Here is a 20,259-nt window from a genome sequence, read left to right on the forward strand (position 1 = left end):
TTTTATAACCCCAATGCTTCAGTAAATTCAAAATTAGAACGTCAAAGGGTCAAGGTGGCCCAGGAACGCATCGTTACCCTCACCACGAAGAAGAGCATCAATGTCAATGCGACCGGCCGTAAGATACTTCTCACTGACACCGATGTTCACTCGCTGGGAAAGGTGTTGCTTGAGCTCCGCACGAAGCCCGGCCATTTCGCTCTTGCTCGTTTCACTGGCCTCCTTGTCGCGTCTCTCGCGGCCACCACCACGACCACGGCCTCTACCCTTAGACTGATCGAACTCGTCACTGTCGTATTCAACACCGAGATCATCAGCCGCGGCGCGGAGCCAGTTGTCCTCGGTGTTGACCTTCTCCTTGGCGATAGTGGAGTCGGTAATTCGCTTGGCGAGAGCCATGCGGGGGCGGAGGCGAGAAACCACTCGGCGATCAATGTCGAGAGACTCGAGAGGAACCTTCTTGCTAGGTCCGTCAGCGCCATCGGCCTTCTTCGCCTTCTTGGCATGAATCTTGCCAGCGAGACGGGCAACACCGACAACCTCGTCGGGAGCACAGATGAGGATACTCTTTCCGGACTCACCGGCACGAGCAGTACGACCGGATCGGTGAACGTAGGCGTCTGCTGTGCGGGGAACGTGGTAGTGGATGACACAGTTAATGCCCTTGATATCCAAACCACGAGCGGCGACGTCGGTGGCGACAAGGATTGAGCTTGGGTTGGCAGTAGGGGATGAGAAACGTTCGATGGAACGGAGTCGAGCTTTCTGGGCCATGTTTGAGTGGAGTGCAAAGACAGGAAGTTGAAGGGCTTGCAGAAGCTGAGTGATGCGGCGGACGGCGGAAATGGAGTTTGCGAACACAAGTGTGCGGTTCTTGGGATAGTAGAGAAGAACTGAGTAGAGATAAAGGTCCTAATCATTTGAATTAGCATTGGTATTCGAGTGGTTCAAAAAGAAAGTGTCTTACCTTTTCCATAGCAGGGCATTCGACGATTCCTTCCTTGAGTCCGATGGCCATCTGTGACTCTGGGTTCACATCGATGAACTTGGGCTTCTCTTCACGGAAATTCAATTTCTTGAGAAGGTACTCCATAGATGCTTTGTTGTCCAACATATCATCACCTGACCAGCGGCTTTTGCCTGCTAGCTTTTGTTGGAGATCCTTGTGGAATGTGGCCGAGAAGACAAGAGTCTGCCTGTGGGATGGCGCCTCCTCTTCTTCTTCCTGCTCCGCGTCTGCAATATCTCCGGCTTGATGTTTGTCTAGTGCATTAAGTATATCTTCCACTTCCTTGAAATGACCTTCACTCAGCAGTCTGTCTGCCTCGTCGACGACCAGGAACTGGATTTTCTGCATTTTGCGGATCAAACCCGTTCCTGTGCTTAGAATCTCCCACACTCGGCCGGGAGTTCCAACGACGATATCCGCTGTGGCAAGTTGTCTCTGCTGCTTCTGAATAGACATACCACCGGTGATAAGGGCGATGCGTGCGTTTGTATCCGGGGAATTGGCAATAAGCTCTCCGATATGCTTTCCAAGCTGATGCGCCAGCTCTCGAGTAGGAGATAGAATCAATGCAATCGGGGTTTTGTTCTTTTCAGACTCGGCGGACTGTTCCCCCTGTTTCCCTCTCTTGTCCAAGTAATGTTCGATAATGGGAATACCGAATGCCAATGTTTTACCGGAACCTGTTGAAGCCTTTCCAACAACATCGTGCCCATCGAGAATGGCAGGAATACTGGCTTTCTGAATGGCCGATGGGGAGCTGAACTTCATTTTGGAAAGAGCCGTAAAGGTCTCGGGAGAAAGATTAAGCCCATCCCAAGCCGACACGTCCACGCCGTCGTCCTCTTCGACATCATCGAGAGCCGCGAAAGAGAGCCCGGCCTTGATGTTCTGGTTCTGAGCAGGTTTGGATTCCTTGGGCTTTTGCTTGGGTTTTTGCTCCTTGGACTTCTGCTCTTCTTTCTTGGCTTTATTTTGCTCCTTCTTCTTGTCCTTCTTCGACTTCTTATCTTCCTTCACTTCGGTTGCAGCGGGAGTCTTCTCGGTGGCAGGAGACTTTTTGGACGAGTCTTCGTCGCTAAAACCACCCCATTCCTCTCCGTCATCTTCAGACGGGGGTTTGATAATCGATTGCGTTGGCTTGCCAGACTTGGCCTACCCATCCAACCATATATATTAGCATTTAGTCAACATGATTGATCAACACATGCAGCCTCATACCTTGAAATGAACTCCTCCGTCGCTCTGTTTTATGATATCAACACCTTCAATCTCTTCCAGTCCGAAGAAACCCTCTGCATCCTCCATTCGATCTGGCATAGCAACTTCCTTCCAGTTGAGATCCTCAACTCCGACAGAGACATGATTGTCGCTTGAAGCTGCGTCAGACTTGACGGCCTTCTTGCGCTTGTTTGCCTCAGCCACCTGGGCTTTGGGGTCGCGTGCTCGCTTTTGACCCATTGTGAACTGAGTAATTCTTGAGTATTACAGTTTGTTCCGGTAGACAAGTGTTCCAAGTACGCCGTCGGGGAAGATTCGCAAAGAAAAAAAGCGGCAGAAATTTTAGTCCGCCTTTGGAATCTTATCTTTTCGTTCCCCACGTTCGCCGTAAAATTAACCCACTTTGACAAACTAGGACTGCCAATTGCGCCTGAGCAGCCTGTTTTCAAGATGGGCAAATCATCCAAGGACAAGCGCGATGCTTATTACCGTCTTGCCAAGGAGCAAAATTGGCGCGCCCGTTCCGCCTTCAAGCTTATCCAGATCGACGAGCGATTCGACCTATTCGAGCACGAGAACCCGGACAATGTGACGAGAGTCGTGGATTTGTGCGCTGCGCCTGGAAGTTGGAGTCAAGTACTCAGCCGTGTCTTGATCAAGGGCGAAAGCTTCGGGCGGCGGGCATGGCTCGAGAAAAAGCGAAAAGAACAACAGGGATTGGAGGCCGCAGAGACAACGACAACCGATGATGATAAAATGGACTGCGATGAGGCTTCTCCAAGCTCTGAATTAAAGCCCCGGAAGAATGTCAAGATCGTATCCATCGATCTGCAACCCATGGCACCGCTCGAAGGTATCACCACCCTTAAAGCTGATATCACACACCCCTCTACGATTCCTCTCCTTTTGCGCGCTCTGGACCCAGAAGCATACGAACAACCATCCACCCCCTCCGACGCTCCATCATCAGTCACAGCGGCTATCAGACAACCTCACCCCGTCGATCTTGTTATCTCCGACGGTGCCCCGGATGTAACAGGTCTGCACGACTTAGATATTTATATTCAATCACAACTCCTCTACGCAGCCCTAAACCTTGCTATGGGTGTGCTTCGACCGGGCGGCAAGTTCGTCGCTAAGATCTTCCGCGGCCGAGATGTCGACATTCTCTATGCGCAACTGCGGACCGTCTTTGAGCGCGTCAGCGTCGCGAAGCCGCGCAGTAGCCGCGCTAGTTCCTTAGAGGCATTCGTGGTCTGCGAAGGCTTCATTCCACCCGTTAGTGACAGCGGGGTGGTCGGTATGGCCGCATTGAAAAATCCACTCTTCGGCGGTGCCGCAGCTCCAGTGACCGTGTCAGAAGATGGCAATGTGGGTATGGAAGTCCGCGAGGAAATCGACCAGGACACACAGGCCCGAAATACCGTGGCGCAACCCGCCGAAATTAGCAGCCCTGCGCCCAATCACTCCACTGAAGTCCGCCACCTTCAAACCACAACATCACAAGACCAACCCCAACCCCAACCCCAGAAACTGTCCAACAAGTTCGCTGTTGAGAACCGGTGGATTCCGGCGTTCATTGCTTGTGGTGATCTTTCTGCTTGGGATTCCGATGCGACATACACCCTACCTCCGGATTATGTTAATCTGGATCCTATTCAGCCACCCACTGCACCGCCGTATCGTCGGGCATTGGAGTTGAGGAAGGAAAAGGGTGGTGCATATGGAAAGACCAAGCACGGGCACAGATAGACGGTCACATTTGATTGTTACGTTGCATGAGTTTCAAGAAAAAGTTGTATGTATAGACGACCTAGACACGACATAGCATTTTTGAGGGTCATGCTAGGAAGGCATTGTCTTCGAAGCAGATGCCCAAATACATTCCGTTGAATTATATATATATATATATTTTACCACCAAGGGATCTAAATTTAGTAGATATACGAGTGGGGATCGTGAAATTCTAAATGCATTTTTGAAATCTTTCAGGGCTAGTGCGCTAGCCTATATCAGGATCTAAATACAAGGGGGAATAAAAAGCAAAAACATGCCAATCGTACAATCATGCCATGCGGAAACGAAGCAAAAAAAAAGTCTAGTAGACCTCCAAAACGTAGCGCTCCTCATCCTTCAACTTCTCAATCTCCTTGCGAGTTTCAACCTTCTTGCCGTTGTTCTTGGCTTCGGTGGCAATAGCCTCCTCCAGAACAGCCGTGACATCGGGCACGGGCCAAGTGGGACCGCACAGGTAGAAAGCACCCTCCTCACGAATGTAAGCCTGGATGATCTCGGGCAGAGTCTGACGCATACGGTCCTGGATGTAAATTTTCTCAGGCTGATCACGAGAGAAAGCAGCGCCAAGGAGGGTGATAACACCAGCCTCCTGGTAAGCCTCCCATTCCTCGCCGTAGCAGTACTCCTCGCGCTGGTGACGGGAGCCCATGTACAGCAAGACAGCGCCGATCTCCTTGCCCTGAGCCTTCTCGAGGGCGCGGTGCTGGACGAAGGCACGGAAAGGTGCGAGACCAGTACCGAGACCGGCCATGATAAGAGGCTGGGTGGACTTGGGGGGCAGCTTCATGACACTGGACTTGACGCTGACGGTGATGGCGGAACCGGCTTGTAGGCGGCTCAGGAAGCGGGTGGCCAGACCGAAACGGTCGCGACCGTTGGGGTCGACCCAGTTCACGGCGACAATCATCAGAGCGACCGAGTTAGGGGTCACCTTCTGGCACGAGGCGATCGAGTACTCACGGCGCTTGAGGGGACCGATGATGCGGACGATCTCGTGGAAGTCGGGGTGAGCGGAGGGGTACTCGAGCAGGATGTCGGCGAAGGTGACGGTGTCAACCTCGGCGCGACGCTTGAACTCGGTGGCACCGTCGGGACCACCCAGGATGAGCAAGTTAGCCTTCTCCTTCTCGTCGGAGGCAAACTCGGCAAGGGCCTCGTAGAAGCGCTTGGGAGGGCGACCGAAGATGTCGACGTTCTGGACCAGAGCCTGGTAGACGGTGCGGTTCTCCAAAACAGCAGGGTCCTCGCGGCTGGGAACCTCGACAATGGCGTCAGCGTCCAAGCCGTAGAACTCGATGAACTTCTGGATTTCCTCAGGGTCGTTCTCGGCGTGGATACCGAGGGCCTCGCCAATGTCGTACTTCAGGCCAGTCTCACCAAGGTCGAACTCGATGTGGAAGATGTTACGATCATAGGTGGTAGGGGTGAGACGTCGGTTCTCCTTGACGTGGACAGTGAAAGTCTTGTGAGCAAGGTCAGGGCGAAGGGCATCTCTGGTGCCATACGCCTCCTTGAACGCAAGGCCACGAGCGGCAGTCTCCCAGTCCTTGAGAAGAGTGGGGGGCTCGGACTCGTCCTTGTCAAAGGAAACAAAGCTGTTGGCGATGATGTCTTTGGGGAGCTGAACGGCCTCGCTAACGCCCTCGGGCTCCTTCCAGGACTCGGGAACCTCGATCTGGCGGAGCAGCTTCTCGAGATCCTTGGTAACATTGTCCAGGGGCTCGGCATTGCCGGTGATCGCGGACAGCTTCTTGGTTGCCAGAGCCTCCTGGGCAGGCAGAGCGACACGCACAAAAGAAGCCTGAAGGACAAGAGCGTCCAGAGACGAGTCCTCAATAGCAGATGAGTCGACGACGAAGACGGAGATGCCACGCTGGGCGACAGCCTGCTTGAAGGCAGCAGGAAGCTTCTTCTCCAAATCCTCATCCTTGATACCAGGGGCATTCACAATGACCTTGGCGTTATCCTTGACAGAGGCCAGAACATCAACATCGTTCAGCAGCGAGATGTTTCCAATGTAAGAGACCTCAGCAGCAGTGACCGCGTAAGGTGCGTCAACAATCTTAGCGCTCTTGCGGATGTCAACACGGATGGCACCACCCTGGACGAGGTTGTCGTGAGTCTGGCTGAGGGTGACGTTGCTGGCCGAGTCGGCACCAAGAGCCTGGCTCAAAGTCTGAGCGGCAGCCTCGGTAACGGAGGTGTCAACATCCCAGAAAGTGTACTCCTGCACGGAAGCAGGATCCAGCAACTGCAGGGAAGCGTTGGTTTCACCGTCGACGGTGAGAATAGGCTGGTCGTACACGCGCTGGAATGCAGCAGCGGTGGAGATGAGATCCCAACGCTGGGAGCGGGGGTACTTGATCTCAACACAAGCCGGGTTGTGTTCACGGCCAGTGACGAAAGTCAAAGAAGCAAGAACATCCTCATAGAGAGCAGAGTGGACACCCTCTTCCTGGACAGCCTGCTCAGAGGCGACCTGTCCAAGAACGGCGACAGTCTTGGTGGACTGGGGAAGAACACGCAGGAACTCCTCCTCGATGAAGGGGCGGTAGACGCGGACATTCACAACACCGACACGGGCACCATCCTTGGCGAGAGAGCGTGCGATCTGGGCAGTCAGAGTAGCCTCGACAGTGCCGAAGGCAATCAGGACAGAGGTGGGCTCAGAGTGACCGTGGTACTCGAAGGCACCGTAGTCGGTTCCGAGCTCGCCGTTCAGGGTCTTCAGTAGATCCAGAACCTTGCCTTGCGCATCGAGGTGACGGTTGCGGGACTCGTCGAGAGACTTGCGGACGGTCTCATAAGTGCGAGTCAGACCGTCCTTGTCGAGAACATCAATGACGCGGGTTGTATCACGACCAACACGAACGCCATCATAGATGTGGATCGAGGGGAGGACAGAGGACAGCAATGTGGTGAAGAGAGCCATGTGCTGGGACTCGTGGGCGGAACCACTGGAAACCAGACCAAGACCGAGGTCCTCGGCCAGAGAGAGAGCGGAGGCATAGTCGGAGACAAGGCCATCCTCACCGGCGTAGTCTACGGCGGCGACGTGTGCAGCCACTGGGCTAGCGACGGAGTAGAGCAGAGAGAGTTGCTCCAATGCGGCGCGCATATAAGGGAGGGTTGCTGAAGAAGCAACAATACCCTGGGGGATGTGGCGCTTCTTCAGATCAAAGTCCTGGGAGAAGAGGTAGCCAAGGGCCATGTTACCGGCACCCTGGCGGGTTTCCAGAGTCTTGACAGAGGGAGACTCGCCATTGGCATTAGTCTCACCCTTGGAGGTCCATTCCTTAAGAGCAGCATCAAGATCGAAAGTCTCCGGCGAGTAGGAGAAGATCTTATCACTCAGCAAGTATGCAACTTGCTGGATGAGCGTCTGGGCTGTAACATAGGTCGGGCCATTCAAGGCCGACAGGGTTGGAACTGATGAACCCATGACTTCTTCTTGATACCGGATATAAAACCGATATCTGTTAAAGATCAAAAACAAAGAAGAAGGTGGGGAGAAAGAGAATGTCCCCTCTACATGGCTTGGTTATAGAGAAAAACCCCAGGTAACTTGCCCAAAGCGGTTAGTGGCAATTGCGTGCTTGTTATCGGGCGATAAGATTTTTCAAAATGTGGCGGATCCAGTCCGCTGTCGGAGCATTACTCAGCGTGGCGTACGGCCCGGGGGGGCCCAGGTACACCTCCAGTCCCTGGCAGTTTATGCTTTTTACCGCCTTCACCCGTGGACGGCTTGTCAAGATTAATCAGCAATCCACTTTCAGCTGCTCTACAAACAATTGCTAGCGCATTGTGGAGATCTTTTTGACATGATTTGCTTGGTGAGGATAGCCAAACTGCCTACTTAGGCATATATATAGGTAGTTCTGGTTTGACAGGTGATCCTCTAATTTATATTAGCCGCATCCAGAACGCTCAGGTGAAATCAAACAAGCTGCTTGGCTTCACGAATCCTTGGAGCCCACCTTTTCCCGTGATTTCCGTAGTTTCGTGCACTACGATTGTTCAGTTGTTCACCCCAAGGAATACCATCAAGACCGCAGCATATGTGGCAGTAGAGACCAACGTCTCCGCATTCGACACCCGCACGCCAAGAGCCATAATTAGCGCAAAAAAAAAAAATACAGACCGAGACTGTAATCAGGCTCTTAGTCTTTGACTGGTGTAAAGTCATAATTATCATGGGTACCACCAGGAAGATGCCCCCAGTGATGGCGACAATGAACCGCGTCAATCGATCCACAGCTACCGACACTTGTCGCGGTGCTTTCCTCTCGCTATATTCCCTCGGTCGGGACATCTTTTCTTCATTAGAAAATGCAAGAAATGAAGGCATATACCGCATTAGGGCCTTTCGCAACGGATCGACTCCTTGCTCTGCGTCGTGAAAGGAGCAGTAATGGGAGTGGAACTGGTCGTTGACTTTAGATTGAAAGTAGCGTTGTAAAAGCAGCTTGCGCTTTCGTGTCTCGGCCTTCCCGAGGGCTGCTTTGCCCTTGAGGAACTGGTAATTCCGAATTGCAGTGGCTATGGATAAATGTGAGATATTGAGATATTTCCTATTACAATGTGTTTTTACTTGTTCTTTCCAAATGATTTTAAATGGTATTTTTAGATTTATATAAGGTGGTAAAAAGCATAAACCGTGTAGAGGACTTGTTTATATATAACCAAGGATACCTGAACTATAACCTTGGAAGGCTCTCTATATAAAATAGGTTCCATAGGGTCTCAGTACCACTATAGTTAGGTGGTAATATAGGCAGCAGTTTCTGCCTACCCTACTAAAGGTTATGTGATATGTAAACCTATTCGTAGCGATGTATGAACTACAACGAAGCGCACGTGACTTACATGCTTGTGCACGCTTGTGAACGGGCATGCATCTGCACAAGTCACCCGAGCCTCGGTCGCCCACTTTACCCCGGAATGCGGAGAACCCATCCCATCCCCTCATAGACTACCTAGGTAATCATCTTGATACATAAACACTCTCGGGGTCTAATGCATAGCCCCGCATAAGTTTCCTGATAGTATATATCTTTATCGACTCTTCCATTATGGCGTACAACTCTCCAAATCCCATCCCGTTCTCAGAGCCGCCTTACCTTCGTGGCCTCCCTTCTCCCTACATTACCCCTGCCCACCGCCGTTTCCAACAAGCGTGTCGTAAATTTGCAACAGAGAACTTGATTCAGCATGCACTGGAGTGGGAACGCGAGGGAACAGTCCCCGAGCATGTATTCCACACATTCTGCAAGCATAATATGCTACTGCCCAACATGCCAGCCCCATTACCTGTGGATTGGCTGAAACGGCTGGGAATCAACGATATCCTGGGTGTCAAGGTTGAAGACTGGGACTACATCTACACTGGCATTTACTGTGATGAGGTATGCTAGAAAAAACATCTGATTATGGTTTTGAATTGCAGGATAATTGACCGATGCCTTGCAAATAGCTTTCCCGTTCTGGTCTCAGTGGCCCCGGTGCATCTCTAACCGCCGGATTCGCTTTTGGAATTGCACCAATCTACAAATTTGGTAGCGCTGAGTTACAAGAGCGGTTCTTGCCCGACCTGCTTACAGGTAAGAAGCGAGGCTGTATTGCCATCACGGAGCCTGAGGCCGGTAGTGATGTCGCGAATATCACCACAACTGCTGTCAAGAGCACTGATGGTCAACACTACATTCTAAACGGATCCAAGAAATGGTAAGAGGCAACTCTGCGGTACTAATAAAGCTGTGAGCTGACACCAATACCCAGGATCACCAATGGTATCTGGTCGGACTATACCACCATGGCCGTGCGAACCGGTGGACCAGGAGCCGCGGGTCTTTCCGTTTTGGTTGTGCCATTGAAGGGCCACCCCGGTGTTACAATGCGCCGACTCAAAGTCTCGGGTCAAATCACAGGCGGGACCACATACATTGAGCTCGATGACGTCAAGGTTCCTGTATCGAACATCATTGGCAAAGAAGGCGACGGCATGCGGATTATCATGACTAACTTCAACCACGAGCGACTTGTTATTGCCGTTGGAGTCACTCGCCAGGCTCGTGTGGCCCTGTCTGCGGCTTTCTCGTACTGTCTCAAGCGCGAGGCTTTCGGAAAGACGCTCATGGACCAACCCGTGGTCCGCCATCGGTTAGCTAAGGCAGGAGCCGAGCTTGAATCTATGTGGGCGTGGGTTGAGCAAATCTTGTACCAACTGGTCCATCTTAGCAAAGAGGAAGGTGATCGTCAACTTGGTGGCCTAACGGCATTGGCTAAAGCGAAGTCCGCTATGGTTCTGAACGAGTGTGCCCAAACAGCGGTGTTGTTGTTTGGAGGAAGTGGATTTACCAAAACTGGTCAGGGTGAACTGGTCGAAGGTATGTTCGCTGGATTCTCAGTATGTGTTTGGAACAAGCTAACAGCGCCTCTAGCTATTCTTCGCGATGTTCCTGGTGCCCGTATTCCGGGTGGCTCGGAAGACGTGCTTCTTGATCTGTCTGTGCGTCAATTGGTCAAGCTCTATCAGGCTGAAGAGAAGAAGCTCTCACAGAATGCCAAAATTTGATTTGGTTATAATCACAACTTTGGATTTTTGGGTGCCATTGGTCCGGCTTTTTGGTTAATATACTCGAACTTCCATTCGTGTCAATACACAGTATAGTATTGCCTTCTATCAGGGTTTGTGTTAATGCAACTGAACATAATCATACCAAACTTAAAAAGCTAAGCAGTCTTAGGGATTGGACTCTCCGTTAGTGGAGTACCACACCTGGTAGCGCGTCAGAACACAGTCGAAATTGGCACTCGTCTTGGCCCGTAGAAGTCCGTGAAATCAATATACATCATATGGTACTCCCTTGAGCTTGAGATCAACTTCACTGGTCATAAAAACTTGTACGGCATCATGGCTTTTGCATTTGAAAGCTAGATTGTCTTCACTGATATTTGGAGCAATTCTGCCATAATCTAATAGCAACTACCTAGGTAGCAATGAACCCTTTCCATCCCGACAAGATAAGTGATCTCCAAGGATGCCGTCAAAATTGGAGTTCCATACCCATGCACAATCCCTCGGTGATATTACCCACGTAGCCCAGCTTTGATTCAAGCCTTCCAAGGAATCTTTGGGTGCGGTTTTCTCATAAACTTCGTGGGCTTCGTGATCTTTTTGTGCCTATTTTGTCGCTTTCTTTCGGGGTCGTGTTCTCGTGGGCTTCTTGTATTTTGTGACTTTACTCGTAGACCCCCTATTTCTCAGGGCCCGAGATGACTCCTTTGGGTGAGCCATTTCCCTCTTGCTCCTCAAATCTTTCAGCACTGGGTATCTCGCTGCCGCGGGTAAGTTCAGTGGACATTCCCTATCAATGATTTGATCTGCACAAGCCCCGTGCTCCAAGAGCAGCTCTATCAAGATGGTATTGATCACATATTGCTTTGAACCTTGCTTTTGCTTTTGCCACGATGTTTTTAAAAGCTTCCAAATAATTTCGTCTCCGCTTTTTCCACGCCAACGAGTGCTCGCCACTGGTTTTATGAGAAGTTCCAAGATGCCTGGGTTCTCAACGCTGATACCTAGTGGTGTCTCTCCACGCCGGTTCTTTATGTTAACATCGGCACCAGAGCTCAAGAGCAATGTTACAAATTTCTTTTGGGCTTTCATATCGCCCAAGAATGCGTCTTGGGAGAAGGCAACATGAAGGGGAGTGTCTCCTTTCGAATCTTGTGCGTTTAAATCAGCACCAGAATCAAGAAACAGACTGAACAATGTCTCTGGCGATTTCCATGGGCCCTTGGGAATCCTGTGCAGGGCAGTAGACAAGTTTTCATCCGACTGGAAATGAAGATCTGCCCCGTTCGCCAGCAGCAACTGGATCACAGCGACAAACTCGCTCTCTTCTTTGAGTTTTGACAAATCACCATAGAGTGCCTGCCTGAACCACGAGTATGGGCTGTCTTCTCGGCCTTCTCGGAATGGGGTGCCAAATTCAAGAGCACATCCAAGAGGAGAACGCCCGCACATTACGCCCACAAGGTCTACATGGGCGCCATGCTGGAGGAGTAAACTTGTCATGTCGTAGTATCCCAGAGTCGCAGCATATCCCAAGGCCGATATATCTGTTCCGAGATTGGCTTGAGCTCCATTGCGCAGAAGGAGCTCCACCATATTCGGACGACCGAACCCAATGGCAATGAGTAAGGGTGTGTTGATCAAGTTGGTCCGGTGGCATACTGAAATGTTTACGTCTAGGTTGCTGCGCGATATTAGGTGTTGGGTCCCTCGTTCAAACCCCCTTTCTAACAGCCATGGCAGCGCATCACATGTAGTACGTTCGTCTTGTTTGTAAAGGACATCAATCACGGTGTCATGAAGTACACGATTGCATTGCAGAAGTGAGAGTTTATCTCTGTTTGGCAGGTATGATGCAACAAGGCAGATTACCTCGAAGGGCAAGGCGTCAAGAGACATCTTGAAATGAAATTGCAACTCCATCCACACACGACAAGAGTGATAATATTAGCATATAAGTAACTCGGAGAGCAAGATGTAATGGTCATCAATTTAGTTAACCCATGTTTGACTCTTAAAGTTTCCGGAGATGACCAGCCTACTATGACTTACTCGTAGACTTCACTTTATTAACCATTGATTAACCGTTTGTTGGAATCTGCGCATCGCGTTTGGTGCCCTATAATGTTTGACCCTGGATTTATACTGGTTCAGTGGATGTGTTAAAGCATAGCATGGCGATGTCTGATCATATTCCTCAGGTACATGTATTGACGTGACTATCAATCATACAAGTCTAACCTCCACACTCAACCTTGGGATAGAAAACTCGAAGAACCTTGTATATAAGGAACATCCCACTTCAAAATAGCAATTATTCCATTCTAGGGAGAATATACTGGACCTTGAAAACTGTCGATTTCGGAAATTCTATGACTGATTGGGTATACCATGATTCTGATGCTACATACAACTCAACACTAAACATTGTACTCCTCAGACGGTAGTTGCGGTCTAACTGATGATTGAAAGCTTAGAAAGCTCCCTGGAGAATCCAGTCGGGCAGCACAAAATAACGGCCTTTGAAACATTGCAACACCTCAAGCATCTGCTTCATTTACTCCTCCCAGTTGAAATTAACTATAATCCGTCCTGCCACCTGCCCCTTTCGCAACTTCTCAACTCCTTCGGGCAACCGATTGATAGGATAAACCTCGGAGACTTGCTGCAGCATACCCCGCTTCGCATAGTCCAATGCGGCAGCAGTATCACTCCGAGTGCCCACTAAAGACCCCTTAATGCTAAGGTTCTTGAAGACAAACTCACAGGGATCGGCCCCTAGAATCGTCGAACCAGCAGGAGGCATTCCAATACACATAACAACTGCCCCAATCCGTTGGCCAACATAAGAGACGGCATTTTTGTATGCTGCAGGTGCAGTGACGAAAACACCGTGGACTCCTACTCCGTCGGCGGTTTCGATCACGGATTTCACGGCATCCTCAGTCTCTTTGAAATCGATAAAAGCCTCTGCTCCCATTCTGAGGGATAATTCGCGCTTAGAGTCGCCTGTGTCAACGACGACAGGTCGCATTCCCATAGCTTTAGCGAGTTGTACACCCTGAATACCCACGCCACCTCCTCCACCTGGGAAGACCACCCAGGATCCGGCGCGAAGATTGGATTCAACGAGTGAACGGTACATCGTGCTTGCGCTACACATAATCGGTGCGGCGACTTCATCGGAGACGCCGTCTGGAATAGGCGATGCGTATCGCGCGGGGGAAACAATGTATTGTTGGTATGTACCTAGAGATCTATCAGAATCATTTTAGCGAAAAAGGAGTGATTTAACTTACCAGGTGTCATCAAACCAGTGTGAATAGCCGTCTTGCAATATGTTTCTTTATCATCCCAGCACATCGCGCAAGATCCGCAAGTATCAGTGATCGGCTTGATGCCTGCCCTATCACCCAGCTTGAAGTTCTTAACATTCGCACCAGCCTTGACAACGATACCGGCGCCTTCGTGGCCTGGAGATCGTACGCCGAATGTGGACATCGGTGGCACACCGAGATCCCCTTTCATCATATGGATATCGGACGAGCAGAGGCCGGTGAAATTGAGCCGAATTAAGATATCATCGGGCCCTGGTAAAACACTCTTAGCAATTTGGCCATAGAAGATGCCGATTAGTATATAAATACTCACCAGGCTCAGGGACAGGTACCATCTGCACCTCAACCCGAAAATCGGGCCCCTCATTAACGACAACACCGGCTTTGCATAGAGCTGGGATATCAAACTGCAGAGTCTCGGACTTGGGACTCATTTTAACGTGTACTGGTGTAAGAGAGCGAGAGAAAATACTTTTAATCCCATTTGGAATTCATGCTCTAGTGTGGTATAAGAACTGCGTCGAATGGTGGATCAGACACCGAGGCAACCAGTTGCGGAAACCGACCGCTGCGCTGCGATACATTTTGTTACTGCGGATTTCCATTGGCTTGGCTTTCATTTTACCTTGTTTTCCCTCCTCGGAGACATGTCAGGGGTGTGTTTCTCCCGTATTTCCGTTTATATCCGAACAAGCTTAAGCTGTGGATTAGAAAGCCAAAGAGCTACGTGTATGAAGCCTCATACTAGAAATTATACGCCAGTCTTCCGTTTCCTCTAATTAACGTGAGACTCTACAATCTTAGTGCTTTCCTCAGAATTACGCTCATTCGTGTATGTTGAAGTATGAGGGAAAATATTTCAGTATTTCAAGCCCAGTACATTATACTTCAAGCACTCTTGCTATGACCATCGCCAGATTGATTTATACACCAGATATGCATCTGTACAATAAATTGAAAAGGACATTGTACACCATGTAGCCTTGGTTTTATCATAAGTGAATAACATTTGTTGAATTACAAGATGCAACCTCCAGGGCTGGATTGGAGAGGCGGAATACTTCCGTTGAGAGCAGCCCCTTTTCGCTTTTTGGCGTATAACATCCTGGATATGTTGCTACTCCTTTTAGATTGACATCTCGAAGACCAAGTTTAGATGTGATCTAATTCATATAGGTGGTGGACCCTCGCATAGCAACCTTTGATGATAAGGGTTGGATATCATTTGGGGGATATGTATAACTATCGAGGCACTGTTCTTTATTTTCCATGGGGTACTCCGTACAAGAACGTTTAATATTTGTAGATTATCTAGGTATAGTTCACATAGCAGAACCTCAAACAAGCCTTTCAAGATGACGACTTCACTAAAAGGCTGCTTAAGCAAAGGTGCCCTCTATCGATATCTCCCCAATTCCGCCAGTAGCCAAGTTCCGCAGATATATTTAATGGCGTAGGGTGGCAAGTACAAGTGTACAAAGCCAGAAGGGACACCTAAATACGTAGCAGGCCGTAACCGAGGAGTGTGGGGATAATCCGCAGTCGAGTGGGGGCACCCCAGAACTTAGTCCCCGCATTATAATCCTGGCAGAGCAGCCGTAAGCCCTAATTCTGTCTTATAAGCCCTTTGAGTGGTTACTCTTTTCGGCTAAATGCCCTTTGGACGCGTTGCCCCAAGATGCACATGTGGAGAACGTACATGATTGCACCGAAGCTGATCTACAATGCACCAATCCCCTATTAAATGCTTGGTTGGCACCTCCGGCGGAATTCCGCACATACAAAGTCATGCCAGCCGCGTTAAAACATAAACTGATGGGATTCTGGCTTGAGTGGTGCAGATCCAGTCAATTCAATAAAGACTTGGGCTGATCGCTAAACATTCAATCTTGCATTAACAAGCCTTTTGTTAGTAACGTACCCGGAAGGACGAATTGATCCACCATGGAGATGAACTATAATGAAGGCGTGAGTGCTCCTCGGTGTGGGCGCCATGACAGTTGGCAAACTAACAGGTAGTCCTCTCTAGGCTCTCCATCAGTAAGAATGCCTATCACCTGTGGAAATCTGTCTGTGCTAATTATCTTACTCTTATTCTAGAATTGAGGAGGAGCTGGGAACAACCATCTATCCGGGCACGGAGATCATGGCTGATGTGGGCACACATCATTTCGTGAAGTCCTCGGCGAAGTCCAGCCGGGTTCTGGTACCCCAACCTTCGCAGGATCCTCATGATCCCCTGGTAGGTTTCATCTTCAAGGGAATTATATCAGAAGAAAGTTGGATCTAACACTACGCTAAATAGAACTGGAGCCCGTTTTGGAAGATGAGCGTGATGGCCATTACCACGGCGACGTCATTCAGTCAGGGCTTGGGACCTCTGGCATTGGCACCTATGTTTCCACAACTAATGGAATCATTCGACTCTGATCTCCCCGGCGTTGTGCAATTTACAGGAATCTGCATTTTGGTGCTAGGATTTAGCAATTTCTTCTGGTAAACTTCCATCCACTAACTGCAAGAAATGAAATCACTCACAACTAGCGGTGCAGGATTCCCCTTCAAACATGCTACGGTCGACGACCTGTCCTGATATTTTCAACCCTTATCTGTCTCGTTAGCAATATCTGGCGTGCAGTAGCAACCAGTTACGGCAGTTATATAGGCGCTTGTGTGCTTAATGGATTTGGTGCTGGTCCCGCAGAGGTTTGTCACAGTTCCTGAGAACTCGCTGCTTGGTTGTTGTAGAGTTAACCATTTACCCTAGACTTCTCAACCCGAGATTACTGCAGATATTATATTCCTCCACGATCGTGGCGCCTATAACACCTTGTATTTCACAGCGTACTTTGGTTCGATGATAGTAAGGAGACTCACCCACCTCTAGGAGGTCATTGATTGACATTACATAGGTCGGCCCTATTCTAGCAGGCTCAATGGCTGAACACGTCGGCTGGCACAGTTTCTTTTGGCTGAACGTGGGCCTCCTAGGCCTCGTGCTCATCCTGCAGATCTTCCTCCTCCCCGAAACTAAATGGCACCGTGTTCACCCTAATGAGGCACATGGGGCACTGAGTACAGACCAGAAAACGATTGAGTCAGATCCTGAGAAGTTGGCCGAAGTATCACAGCATGAGAATATCCAAGTGGAAGCCCCTTCTGGCCAGGATCCATATCTGCACCGTGGTGGTCCTTCGAAGCAGCAATTCAAGCTATGGCAGGTAGATGGTGTTACCTTCAAATCTGTCCTTAACAGCTTCTGGATTCCCTGGAAGATGTTGACATTCCCTATCGTTATGTTTTCTGCCTTTGTTGTGTCCTGGACGTCAAGTTGTTTCTTGACACTTAATCTCACGCAAAGCCAAGCCTTCACAAAACCACCATATAACTTTGATAGCCAGACCATCGGGTTTTTCAACTTCGCCATTTTGATTGGAGCCTTTATTGGGCTAGCAACTAATGGTCCTTTCTCGGATTGGATTTCCATGAGAGCCACTCGCAAAAACAATGGCGTTCGAGAGCCAGAAATGCGTCTACCGGCCATGGCAGTCTATGTTGTGATTATGATCATTGGCAATTTTGTTGTTGCGTTTGGATATGAATATAAATGGGATTGGCGGGTAAGTCCTTTATGTTTCTAATACTTGCGAGAATTGATCTGACTATTGCAGGCAATTGTGATTATTGGGTATACTGCAGCTGGTATCCAGGTTGCAGTTCTACCAGCCATCGCCAGTACTTACGCCGTTGACAGCTATAAGCCTGTTGCAGGCTCAATTTTTGTGTCTATCACTGTGAATAAGAACTTGTGGGGATATGGCTTCAGCAATTTCATCACTAAATGGGTCGAGGAAAGTGGATTTATTAAGCCCATTATGATGAATATGTGTTTGTGCACGATGTGGTGTCTTTTTGCGATCCCTTTCTACTTTTACGGGAAGAAATTCAGAGGGTGGACCGCTAAGTCCTCTGTACACAAGCTATAAGCTAGCGCCTTTGCGGCTAGTTGATTGAAGTTAGACCGAGCTACATTGTCTAACACTATTATATTCGTGCCGAATCCTGTAGATGAGACATAACTGACGAGATATATATTGGTTATTCGAAACATCCCCACATATATATGTAGGTAGTATTATCTATATCATCTTCTCATGGTGGCATTTGATATTTTAAAGATTGAGAAATTGCCAGAAATTATATAGGACACATTATTAACTATGTTCCCTCGTAGACTGGCTATGCACAAAATTATTATGCAAGTGTTGTGTTGATAGCCCAAGTCAAGCTTACCCAATGTAGTTTAGCTCAGCCTCGGGATGACGAAAGGCACTGGCGCCTATACGGATTTCTCCAGAGCTCCTCCTGCGCTCCCCTTCTGATATCTTATGCTGTATAAAGACAACAGACATCTACTCTAATTACAACTCCCTGTACACAGACATGGCGAATGTCGCATTAATTGGTGGTACAGGTATGGTGGTAAGTGCACATCCCGCAAACAAAGCTCCTTAATTTACAAAATGCCGAAGAACTTGAGCTAAGTCGCATAACCAACAGGGCTCCCATATCCTCACCAGCCTTATTGCCAACCCCGCTGTAACCCGCGTCGACACCATCTCCCGCCGCACGCCGCCAGTCACTGGCGACACACCCCCAGCCAAACTCACCAACTTTGTCTCCGGCGATACCGCCACCTGGGCAAGCCAGCTCTCCTCCCTATCCCCGACCCCCAGCATCTTCTTTTCCGCCTTCGGAACCACAAAAGCAGCTGCAGGCGGGTTCGACAATCAATACAAAATCGAGCATGGGCTGAACGTCGAGTTGGCCAAGGCCGCGCACGAAGCTGGCACCAAGGTCTACGTGCTGATCTCCTCTACCGGTGCCAACAAGGATTCCAACATTGCCTACTCCCGCATGAAGGGTGAAATCGAGGAGGATATCAAAAAGCTCGGCTTTGAGCGCATGGTTATCCTGCGTCCTGGGATGATTGCTGGTACTCGTGAGGAAAGCCGGCCACTCGAGGCTGGGATTCGGTTCATTGCGAACTGGGCTGGCAAGCTGCACTCCAGTCTGAAAGATGGGTGGGCCCAGGAGGCGGATGTTATTGGCAAAGCTGCTGTCAATGCTGGTCTCAAGGCTCTAGAAGGAGATGTTCCTGAGGGCAGTGAGAAGGTTTGGACCTTGTTTGGCAGTGATATTATCATATACGGCAAGGAAACGTCGTCTTGAGCGCCTTGGTGCGTCAAAATAAGCTATGTTCTACTTCTTATGTTTCGGGATTTATGACGTTACGCGGCTATGGACATACTGCTTGATAGCATTAATTGAAACTCAATATGACATGTATTTTGGAAATGCTGAACTCCCTACATAACATTATCATTTATCGCCCGTGATACTATAAACAAAAGAACGCATTCAATCCCGATACGAAACATGAGTCCCATCCTCCTTCACATGAATACCACGACCCTTCTTCGGCGACCCACGAGAGCTAGCCTCGCGATCCCGATTCCGATCAGGCCCGTCCTCAGCCTGGCGCCTCCAAGCGCTCGCATCCCTATTGGCCGGGCTCATATTTAGAGGGCTTCCCTTCTTGCCTTCTTGCCTGCTTTCCTCTTCAGTAGCCGCGAGCTCGCTCTCGGGTGCTGTATTCTTTGGGTCGAATGCAGAAGGGTGCTTGGCAACTTCGCCGTCTGTACCAGATTTGGCAGTCTCTGAGCGCTCTGGGTTCAAGGTTTCACGGTCAAGCGAACCCTGGCCATCTTCGATCTGGCGGAGTGGGGTTGTGCTGAAGGGCGTTCTTGTTGCTGTTGGGGTGGCGAGGGACGGGGTGGTGGTTTTTGATAGCTGGCTCCGGCTGGCTCGGGTGGCTTGCTGGCCTGCTGAGATGATGGTTTTCCACATTCTGTGAATGTGTGAATGTGATGGTTTCAGGCGGATTGAAGTGGTTCGTATAGATATGTCGTCGAGGTTGGACTTAAGTATTGAGATTGTAGGATGCAATGAGTTGGAAAAAAAAGCAATTACATAAGAATTGCTCGTTTCAAGGTTGTTACTATCGGAGAGAATCTATTACAAGAAGTCTGTCATTCTTCTCTGTGTTCCAAGTTCTCTGGACCTTAGTATCATATTGACGTCACTCGGTCAGAAACACCCAGGCTAACCTAATCTGGTAATGAGCTTGCCCTAAGAGGCCGGCTTCATATAAATACAACCAAAGGGCACTTGGGAGTTTTGGCTACTAATTTGCGTTGGTTTGATATATTATATTATTTTACTCAAGTATACACCGTCATTTGTAGAATATCTGCCAC

At 49.5% G+C, this 20,259-nt stretch overlaps 9 protein-coding genes across 9 annotated transcripts; 4 read left to right on the forward strand and 5 right to left on the reverse strand.

Annotated features, from left to right (window-relative positions):
- Positions 1-33: 33 nt before the first annotated feature.
- On the reverse strand, positions 34-2,497 carry mak5 (ATP-dependent RNA helicase MAK5; the record flags this gene model as incomplete). The annotated part of the gene is made up of 3 exons (XM_040962247.2): positions 2,228-2,497; positions 968-2,161; positions 34-912 (listed from the first exon to the last, which is right to left on the reverse strand). Exons 1-3 carry the CDS (start codon positions 2,465-2,467, stop codon positions 34-36), a joined length of 2,313 nt encoding a protein of 770 aa, XP_040807308.2. The 5' UTR covers positions 2,468-2,497.
- A 180-nt stretch (positions 2,498-2,677) lies between these two features.
- On the forward strand, positions 2,678-3,979 carry N7455_009898 (tRNA methyltransferase TRM7; the record flags this gene model as incomplete). The annotated part of the gene is made up of 1 exon (XM_040962248.2): positions 2,678-3,979. The coding sequence occupies one exon, from the start codon at positions 2,678-2,680 to the stop codon at positions 3,977-3,979; it is 1,302 nt and encodes a 433-aa protein (XP_040807319.2).
- A 346-nt stretch (positions 3,980-4,325) lies between these two features.
- On the reverse strand, positions 4,326-7,466 carry N7455_009899 (sulfite reductase subunit alpha; the record flags this gene model as incomplete). Its single annotated transcript, XM_040962242.2, has 1 exon — positions 4,326-7,466. The coding sequence occupies one exon, from the start codon at positions 7,464-7,466 to the stop codon at positions 4,326-4,328; it is 3,141 nt and encodes a 1,046-aa protein (XP_040807311.2).
- Positions 7,467-9,096: 1,630 nt separating this feature from the next.
- Positions 9,097-10,598, forward strand: N7455_009900 (acyl-CoA dehydrogenase family protein; the record flags this gene model as incomplete). The annotated part of the gene is made up of 4 exons (XM_040962060.2): positions 9,097-9,429; positions 9,498-9,748; positions 9,803-10,410; positions 10,465-10,598. The coding sequence occupies 4 exons, from the start codon at positions 9,097-9,099 to the stop codon at positions 10,596-10,598; spliced, it is 1,326 nt and encodes a 441-aa protein (XP_040807496.2).
- Positions 10,599-11,207: 609 nt separating this feature from the next.
- Positions 11,208-12,500, reverse strand: N7455_009901 (uncharacterized protein; the record flags this gene model as incomplete). Its single annotated transcript, XM_040962078.2, has 1 exon — positions 11,208-12,500. One exon carries the CDS (start codon positions 12,498-12,500, stop codon positions 11,208-11,210), a length of 1,293 nt encoding a protein of 430 aa, XP_040807495.2.
- Positions 12,501-13,158: 658 nt separating this feature from the next.
- On the reverse strand, positions 13,159-14,373 carry N7455_009902 (zinc-dependent alcohol dehydrogenase; the record flags this gene model as incomplete). Its single annotated transcript, XM_040962056.2, has 3 exons — positions 13,159-13,850; positions 13,901-14,191; positions 14,253-14,373. The coding sequence occupies 3 exons, from the start codon at positions 14,371-14,373 to the stop codon at positions 13,159-13,161; spliced, it is 1,104 nt and encodes a 367-aa protein (XP_040807480.2).
- Positions 14,374-16,040: 1,667 nt separating this feature from the next.
- Positions 16,041-17,925, forward strand: N7455_009903 (putative MFS transporter; the record flags this gene model as incomplete). Its single annotated transcript, XM_040962072.2, has 6 exons — positions 16,041-16,181; positions 16,245-16,435; positions 16,492-16,645; positions 16,707-16,802; positions 16,852-17,559; positions 17,611-17,925. Coding segments are annotated over 6 exons (1,605 nt in total), but the record flags the coding sequence as incomplete, so codon positions are not given.
- A 415-nt stretch (positions 17,926-18,340) lies between these two features.
- N7455_009904 (uncharacterized protein) lies at positions 18,341-19,219 on the forward strand. Its single transcript, XM_065606323.1, has 2 exons — positions 18,341-18,421; positions 18,500-19,219. The coding sequence occupies exons 1-2, from the start codon at positions 18,383-18,385 to the stop codon at positions 19,169-19,171; spliced, it is 711 nt and encodes a 236-aa protein (XP_065460286.1). The 5' UTR covers positions 18,341-18,382; the 3' UTR covers positions 19,172-19,219.
- A 141-nt stretch (positions 19,220-19,360) lies between these two features.
- On the reverse strand, positions 19,361-19,849 carry N7455_009905 (uncharacterized protein; the record flags this gene model as incomplete). Its single annotated transcript, XM_040962065.1, has 1 exon — positions 19,361-19,849. The coding sequence occupies one exon, from the start codon at positions 19,847-19,849 to the stop codon at positions 19,361-19,363; it is 489 nt and encodes a 162-aa protein (XP_040807498.1).
- Between the last annotated feature and the right edge of the window lie 410 nt (positions 19,850-20,259).

Source organism: Penicillium solitum, assembly GCF_028829755.1.
Source record: "Penicillium solitum strain IBT 25940 chromosome Unknown utg000008l_segment0_segment0, whole genome shotgun sequence".
Classification (NCBI taxonomy): domain Eukaryota; kingdom Fungi; phylum Ascomycota; class Eurotiomycetes; order Eurotiales; family Aspergillaceae; genus Penicillium; species Penicillium solitum.

Coding starts and splice junctions, on each gene's coding strand:
- N7455_009904 (XM_065606323.1), top strand. CDS start 18,383: ATGGCGAATGTCGCATTAATTGGTGGTACAGGTATGGTG. Junction 18,422..18,499: donor TTGGTGGTACAGGTATGGTG/GTAAGTGCACAT, acceptor CATAACCAACAG/GGCTCCCATATCCTCACCAG.